Source organism: Aplysia californica, unplaced genomic scaffold, assembly GCF_000002075.1.
Source record: "Aplysia californica isolate F4 #8 unplaced genomic scaffold, AplCal3.0 scaffold00202, whole genome shotgun sequence".
Classification (NCBI taxonomy): Eukaryota; Metazoa; Mollusca; class Gastropoda; order Aplysiida; family Aplysiidae; genus Aplysia; species Aplysia californica.
This window is the reverse complement of record NW_004797472.1, coordinates 374,058-382,855: the sequence shown is the minus strand read 5'-3', so window position 1 is coordinate 382,855 and position 8,798 is coordinate 374,058. Positions and strand designations below refer to the sequence as shown.

Here is an 8,798-nt window from a genome sequence, read left to right as displayed (position 1 = left end):
CTTGCACGGCTCAGTCCTTTGTGTTTGTCCGTCTATCATGTGGAGATGTACCCTTTCAAGATTTTTGTTTAGTTTTTGTTCTTGTTTTTACTTGTTTTTGTCTTTTGTTTACGAATTTGTAGTGGGCGGTTGGCGGGTGCTCTGGTGTGGTTTGCTCCTTCTTTCCTACAAAAAAATATATCATCCCTATCTCCCCTCCTTCTTTTTTGTGTTTGTTACTCTCTTGTGACACCTCTAATCTTCGACACTTATATGACCTTATTGTGTTGCAAGTGCCGTAAGAAGCTTACTAAATTACTTGTTTGTTTGTTTGGTTGGTTGGTTGGTTGGTTGTTCGGTTGGTCGGTTGAGTGGTTCTTTGGTTGATTGGTTGGTTTGTTGGTTGGTTGGTTGGTTTGTTGTTGTTTTTAGGGTCTTTTATTTAGGGGGTGGGGCGGGGTTTTAACCTTTTTTTCTCTTTTATGTAGGCGTTTTAACGCCTCCATCGCTACAATTTATATCATTTAGAAAGGCAAGATTCTAACCCTGCTGGCTGTCAGGGCCAACCCGGGACTGAGAGGAATGCATTTGAATACAACATCCCAACAGAAAGATCGCGATACTCGATAAAAATTTCTCCTCATTCGGGAATGGAACTCAGGTCTCCAGCGTAAGACAGTGGAGAGCCTAACCGCGACACCACAGGCGCCGGTTGACTAATGAGAAAGTTGAAAAGAAATGGTTTTAGTAGAGGTTTTACGGCGCTCGCAACTGCATAAGGTCATGTGAGTGCCAGAAGATTAGAGATGTTACAAGAGAGTAACAAACATGAAAAAGAAAAAGGGGAGATAAGGACGATAGATGTTTGATAGGAAAGAAGAAGCAAACCACCCCAGAGCACCCGCCAACCACCCACTGAAAAGAAATGACCAAGTTTTAAAAAACGTCTTTGAGTCACGAGGTATGCTCATTCAAAGAGAGGCAAAAGCTGCACTTTTCGCAAAGTACATGTACAATCAAACAAATTTGATTGTATAGGTCACGACGAAAGGGTGTATTTGAAGAACAGTTGTTGACATTTTTGATGACTTTTAGAAAAAATGTCCAAAGAGCAGACATGTGTTATAGTCACCTTTCGTATACAGGGAGGTTGCACCGATGTGTCCACAAATGACACTGTGTGTACTGGTAACCTTAACTAAATAATAATAATAATAATAATAATAATAATAATAATAATAATAATAATAATAATAATAATAATATAATAATAATAATAATAATAATAATAATAATGATTTTTAAAAAATAAATAATAATAATAATGATAATAATAATAATAATAATAATTATAAATAGCATTTGTATAGCGCATATCCCCGTTCAACAGCAAGCCCTTTACGCTTTACACTATATTATTACCCCAGCAGACCATAGAACACTTCGAAACATTCTCAGCTTCCCGGGAAGCATACAGTGCAAGCAGCTGATTAAGCGCTCAAACACTAACAAACTGACAAGATCTTTCGCAGTCAATAGCTGGGTACCCATTCCCACCTGGGTAAAGTGAGGAAAATTCGTGTAAAGTGCCTTTCCCAAGGACACAGCGTCGGGCCCCTGACGGGATGACATGTATGATTCCCTTCGTAGCTTCAAGAAAGCATTTATTTTTTCCTCTTACTTTACTTTTCCCCCTCGACATCCTAAGGATACCAGAATAAGGAAATAGTTAAAAAAAAGTTTAAAAGTTTACTTTCACTTTTTACTTTCTCTGGTATCCTTAGGATATCGAGGAGAGGTGCAGATTTCGGTCCCGCGCTTAGTGTGTGGCGTCTGTGTCAGAAATGTTACGCTGTTCCAGAACCTCTATAACTCCATCCAGCCAGGTCGTTCTTGGTCTTCTTTTTGATTTGAAGCCCGATTCGCGGGAGTGTTATTTTTTCATCAAAGCATTCTAATCGACAGGGCCACATTATCGCTTTGCATGTATTGTTCCTAACAGTCTGCAACGCTGAACGTACTCCAAGGAACTGAAACAGCAATTTAAAATGATCATTTTAAAATATAGGCCTTGTGTTATAATCATGTTACTCATTGCTTATATTTTTGTTTCACAGATTAACGGCCTGAGAATTAAATTACAGCAAGAGGTAAGAACTTCCGAACAAGTCATTACTATTACACCAGAGGCGAGCACCTGTTCATTTCTACAATTATAATCACATTTTATTAAATACTCTGTACTCCCCAGCCTGCAATTATCACTATTCTTTCGCTTTATGAAGAGCTTCTAAAATAGCAAAATGACGGTAGAAACAGAGATTTTAAAATAAAATGCATCCACTAACCAAGCTGTTATTTTGTGACTGTACAAAATTAATGAACATACTTTAAGCACTTTGTCCACCACGGGACACCGATCGGTGACGGTAAGAAGCCGTCTCTTTTCCCTCAGGACGCCGATCGGCCACGGTAAGAAGCCGTCTCTTTTCCCTCAGGACGCCGATCGGCCACGGTAAGAAGCTGTCCCTTTTCCCCACGGGACGCCGATCGGTGACGGTGTGATATATAGCATGTCGTACCGCACCTGTATCCTGGTCAGTGGGAATAAAGTGTTGTACGCTGCGTGGGTGGAAAGTTTAAGAGTGTTCCTATACTTTCATAATATTAGGCTACAAAATTGACGAGCTCCTGATTCCACCACGTCGTCCCGATTAGTGTACGAGAAACTGAAAAGGATATTTGATATCTCAAGCGTGAAACTTCAGCTGATTATTCTACTTGTGAAATTTGCAATTGAAGCTCATGGCTATACTGCTTTGCAAATTAATTTATAGGATAAGCCATGATCCCCCACAATAACGCATGCATTTAATCGTACATAATAATTCAAAATATTTATTGTTTGATGTTGTTAGGGCGTCGTTTCAAGGTAGCCTCAAATTTTGTTTTCTATTTCAATCCATTCTTTTTCCCCAGCGTAACAGACAAACTAATCGTGAACAAAAGCAGGCTGAGCACGAGCAAAAGAAAGCTGATCGTGAACAAAAGCAGGCTGAGCGCGAGCAAAAGAAAGCTGATCGTGAACAAAGACAAAACGAACGTGAACAAAAGCGAAATGAACGTCGAGAAAAACGAATTGAGAATCTGGTAAGTTCTTAAAACACTTTGCAGTCACTGGGTGCAATAATTCGCTGGTAAAAATTGTTCCTTCCGAGGCCCGAGAAGACCGTTGCAGTCGTTCTCCTGGCTGGGTGACCAGATGGGGTATTTTGTACTGCCGCTGGCTGTGTGACTGCAAAGTGTTGAAACAGGAGAAATAAAGGGGCGGGACCTCAAACTTAAGTGCCCTAGCTGCATTGCACAGCTGCGCAGTCGGTTGACGCTAGTATGGTTTAGTTTTGTTTGTTTGTTTGTTTGTTGTTGTTTTTTTTTTTTGGGGGGGGGGTTTGGGGGGGTCCTTATAATGATAATATCTACCTATAGTTTGCCAGTTTTACCGACGAAATAAGCTTAACATTTTTAACAACAACAACAACAACAACAACAACAACAACAAACTTTGCACAGATTTCCTATTTGGCTCGGTGTTTTTGGAATGTTAAACTCAGAGGTGTCGCCTCTTGAATCACCTAATAGTGTTGATAGCGGCGTTAAACAGACTCTATATACCATTTCACCAAAGACGGCGATCGAAGCAGCAATGAACGTGTCGTATTCAGTTACACTTCATCATCATGAATACCTTCCACCCCTGGCAGGGTATACGCCACATGCAAGCTCCTTCCATTTATTTCTGTCCTGGGCCATCCTTCCAAGCTCGTTCCAAGTGAGCTTCATCTCTCTCATGTCCCTTTCCACACATCTCCTCCATGTTTCTTGTGGCCCACCCCTGCCTCGTGCTCCCTGTGGGTTCCACTGCAGCGACTGTCTTGTGATGTTTCCGCTGGGCTTTCTGGGGGAGGGGGTGTGTCCCATCCATTGCTACTTTTAGTTTTTACTCGCCGATCGATATTGACCTCTGTTCTTGTACTTTTATTTCTTCCTGTTCCAGGTTGAGAGACATGAAAACCTTACAGATAAGGTGAGGCTTATTTATTTATTTCTATAACATTAATTAATTAATTAATTAATTAATCAATTAAATTCATTTACAATTATTCACTTTTTTAAAAATCTATTTGTCTATTAATTACTTAATTACTTAATTAATTACATTTATCTATTTATTTAATTAGTTATTTATCTATTCATCTGTTTGTCTATTTATCTATTTTTAATTTAATTTTTTTTTGGGGGGTGGGGGTGAAAAATGATTTTCTTTTGCATTTGTGTGTGTGTTTGTTTTTGTGTGTGTGTGTGTGTGTGTGTGTGTGTGTGTGTGTGTGTGTGTGTGAGAGAGAGAGAGAGAGAGAGAAAGAAAGAGAGAGGGAGAGAGACAGAGAGAGAGAGAGAGAGAGAGAGAGAGAGAGAGAGAGAGAGAGAGAGAGAGAGAGAGAAAGAGTGTTAGCGAGAGGGACAGACGATGAGAAAAAGGAACATTTATTGCGTTTGTGAATATCTACAGGAAGATGGCGAAAACACTTCAATAAATGAACACACGACTTTACTTAGTATAAAATATATTTGGTCACTTTTAAGGACAAGGAGGTGAACCCAAATTTCGGGGGTTTCCAGAAATCTAGACCTACATCAAAAGTGAGCATTGCCTTACCTATAGAAGACGTTTGGTTTCATTGGTGTGTATAGTATGAGTTTGGCTATAGAGAAAACGCTCCTTGTCTTTCAAAGAGACTGAACAAGGGGCAACAACTTTACCTTCGATTTTCTCAAAACAGCATTTTTCGGGCTTGCCCCCTTGTGCTTAAAAGCGACCTTTTTATATCGCCTCTGTGTATTAGTCCTTCACATGCAAGATACCCTAGATTCTATGATTATAATGAACCTGTTTGTCTTTTTTTTCACAGCTGGAGAGTGCCCCTGAGCAAGCTGTAAGTAGGTTTTTCATTCTTATTTTCATTACTGTTTTTCATGTTATTTTCATTATTAATTAAATTGTTATTTTCATGAAAATTGGAGCTCTGTATGCACTACTGACATACTTGACCAGAAATTAGAACAAGGTTCATTGAGTGGAGTAAAAATGATATCGATAATGGTAATAATAATTATAGTATAATAATAATGATGATGATAATAATAATTATTATAATGACAAAAATAATAATAATATTAATAATAATAAAGAGTAACAATGATAAAGAAAAAATAAAATAAAAAATGAAATAAAATAATAATAATAATAATAATAATAATAATAATAATAATAATAATAATAATAATAATAATAATAATAATATTATTATAATGAGGATGATGATGATGAAAATAATACGGACAGACAGACAGACTGACAGACAGACAGACAGACAGGCAGATAGACAGACAGACAGACAGACAGACAGACAGACAGACAGACAGACAGACAGACAGACAGACAGACAGACAGACAGACAGACAGACAGACAGACAGACAGTAGATGAGTCAGAGGCTTGGTGAGTCAGTCAGGCAGTAAGCGAAATTTTTTTGTTTGTATTCTATTTACTACAGGAGATGAGAGAGCAAAGACTTCAAGAACAAGTAAGTTATGTTCTTTTTCTTTTCCGTTTTTGTTTTTGAGTGTTGTTTTTTTGGGTTTTTTTTTTTTTTACTACACTTGTATTAATAAATGATCAACTATTTCTAATGCACTTATTGATGCATATTGATTTAAATTATACTACTGAAATTATTAGGACATGTGGAAATCTAAAATGCGTTTTTCTTTAAACTATCCTAGAAGATAATGACATGCTAGAAATTATAAATCTAAAATTGCGCCTTGGTTTGTCCCTCAACACACAACTGGGTTGAAAAATAACAAATTTTGTGGTCAAGAATAGACGAATGGCAGAAAGCAGTTTAGTTGTTACAACAATTCAATGGCATTAATTTGTATAATATGTTACTGGGATTTCGCTTGTAACAAATTTTTAAATTTATTTTATATAATGTGCGTATGTGTGTTTTTGTATTTTTGTTTGTGTTTGTGTGTATGAATGTAAGTGTGTGTGTGTGTGTGTGTGTGTGTGTGTATGTGTGAGTGTGTGTATGTCTGTGTGTGTGTGTGTGTGTGTGTGTGTGTGTGTGTGTGTGTGTGTGTGTGTTGTACTTTGTAGAAACAAGTAATACCTGTATTCATTTTCTTTTTCAGAAAAACAAACTTGCAGAAAAAATCGACCAACATGTAAGTATGATTTTCATCTGTAGTTTCTTTGCTGACTCTAAGTCTAAGAATAGCCGTCCTTTATGAAATGATTAAAATGCTAGACCTAATGTAAATCTAATCCTCAACAACAATCATAATAATCATAACTATCCAAATTATCTTAATTAGCTCATGTGTGTCATTCTTTTTCAACTCCATATTAATCCTGGAAGAAATGCTGGATCTAATTCAAAAGTGGACATAAACTTCTTTGTAAGGGGGCCTACATCCGCTCCCCACCCCGCTGTTTTAAAATCTCTTTTTGACCATACCCGACCCAAGTTTTGTAGTGTAATGAAGAGGAAAATCTTAACCCTATCCGTATGGCCTGGGGTCATTTTGTACCCCAGGGATTGTATTCTTCACATTTTAGAATACATGTACTTCTTGATCTAGTACGAAGATCTCTTTGAAACTTTCAGTATTTCTCAAAAAATCATTTTGACAGACTGCTATAAAAAGCGTAGGGATCTGATTAACGAGTAAATTTCTTCTTTGAAAAGTGGTGGCACAGACTTCCCCACGTCGTATGGATACGACAGTAAAACACGACGTACGGATAGGGTTAATATGTACATGCATAGAATGGCCATTCTCGGTTATACACAATACAGAGTTTGAGTTTGGGGTGTCTTTAACTTAAACATTTTTCAGTTCTCTAAGAATATACATAATATATAATGTTCTTTGCTGTAAGTAATGGTTACTATTATTATAATTACGTATGTGGTATGTACTAGACGAAAGCGTCCATATGCACCAAAACCAGTTCTGTTTTTAGTAATAGTTTTACGGCATTTGAAACACCATACGGTCATATAAGCGCTGAAGATTATCTAGCTGAAGGTCTTCAGAGGTGTAAAAATGATCACTAATCCAAAATGTGGCTCCATCCGAAAATGAAAGTCCGCCAGCCTTTACATAAATTACATTTCAAAAAGATTTCAGGTTGTTTTTTTCTTAGTACGTAATATAAATTTTATACATTTTAAATGTCTAATGTGTCTAAAGGGAAAATTCAGGGGGGGGGGGGGGGGGGGGGGGGGGGGCAGCGCAAGCAGACTTTGCTATCTCAGAATCATTAAGTTCTATCAACTCAGTACCTAGTTTTGAGGAATTTGACGTCAAGGATTTTGAGTTTCTCATTACGTCAAGCTTTTTCAAATGCAATTCTTTGAGTATCTTTATAACGACTCCGTATAATCTTACTATTTTGATAGTACGAGCATGCTTTTCTCTGTTGTTTTTTCTGCTTATATATTATTCATTTTTGTGTTGATTAACTGACTAATTTGTCGTTCCATTTCGTTTCTTTTTTTCTAAAAAATGTATTCCTTTCAGCTTGAAGAGTTTGGAGATCAAAATGGGGAACAGCCAAATTCCGACCAGCCTGCTCCCTCGGACTTTGTGAGTATCTGCTCTAGTTCTTAGACTAAATGTGTCAGGACCAAAGAGGTTGTATATATGATACAAGAGCCCGCAGCAGTGACGTCACGCATGTACGACATAGGGCCTTCTTACCCTCATCGGCATGGCCGGTGCACCTCCATTAACATGAACAATCTGAGCCCCCACCCCGCTCCCCTCGAGATCTAGTATTTATTAAACGCCACCCTACCCCCACATTTCAGTGCAAGCTTGTAGATGTTCTACCGAGACCGCTGAGACGCCTCCACGTGAGTCTCGAAAAGTACTCACCCGTCTGTTGATGAACTGCGCATATCTTACCCATGAGGTTCAGCATCCCACAGTGGGCACACGCAGCCCCCGTTCGTTTACGTGGGGGACATCACTGCCACGAACTCTAGTTCTAAATGCAACCTCTTTGGTCAGGACGTGGGGGAATCAGGCGCTCGTCAGTTGTTTTTGTTGTTGTTGTTGTTTTTTGCATCATCTTAAAGCTTGCCCATTTGTCTTGCTTTCGATGAAGAAGTATCCATCTATCTTGAATGGGTGGCGTCGGTAGCCTAGTGGTTAGGCTACCGGACTCGTAATCATAAGATTGCGGGTTCGGGGGTTCGAGCCTCAGCTCGGTCCGACGTTGTGTCCTTGGGAAAGGCACTTTACACGAACTTCCCACTTGGCTCGGTCTTTTCGGAGGTGGACGTTAAACTCGGAGGTCCCGCCTCTTAAATAGCCTAATGGTGTTGATAGGGGCGTTAAACTTATACCATTTAGATCTATCTTGAATGGAAGACTTTGACTCAAACTTTGAGATATTATTTTCGGTTGGAGGATGTGTTTTCGAAAGGTTTCAGAGGTAACGTTAGCTAAAAAGTCTACCATTTATCATAATTTCTTTTCTGTGTTTTCTTTCTTTTACTCTCACAGGAGGTTCGTCTGAATCAGGCCATTGAAGATCTGGTAAGTGTGTTTGTTTGTTTGTTTGTTTGTTTGTTTGTTTGTTTGGTTTAAGCCTCTTGTCGCAACGACGACGACGACGACGATGATGATGATGATGATGATGATGATGATGATGATGATGATGATGATGATGATGATGATGATGAT

General features: G+C 38.4%; 1 protein-coding gene across 1 annotated transcript in view; it reads left to right on the top strand.

Annotated features, from left to right (window-relative positions):
* The window catches only part of LOC101857253 (uncharacterized protein PFB0765w), a 14,695-nt gene extending 5,977 nt beyond the window's left edge, over window positions 1-8,718 (top strand). Inside the window, exons 6-13 of the mRNA XM_013082971.2 lie at window positions 2,097-2,129; window positions 2,959-3,129; window positions 4,034-4,063; window positions 4,947-4,970; window positions 5,591-5,620; window positions 6,234-6,266; window positions 7,629-7,694; window positions 8,619-8,718. Of these exons, the coding sequence (XP_012938425.2) occupies window positions 2,097-2,129; window positions 2,959-3,129; window positions 4,034-4,063; window positions 4,947-4,970; window positions 5,591-5,620; window positions 6,234-6,266; window positions 7,629-7,694; window positions 8,619-8,702 (471 nt within the window). The 3' untranslated portion in view covers window positions 8,703-8,718. The remainder of the gene's footprint in view (window positions 1-2,096; window positions 2,130-2,958; window positions 3,130-4,033; window positions 4,064-4,946; window positions 4,971-5,590; window positions 5,621-6,233; window positions 6,267-7,628; window positions 7,695-8,618) is intronic.
* Window positions 8,719-8,798: the final 80 nt, after the last annotated feature.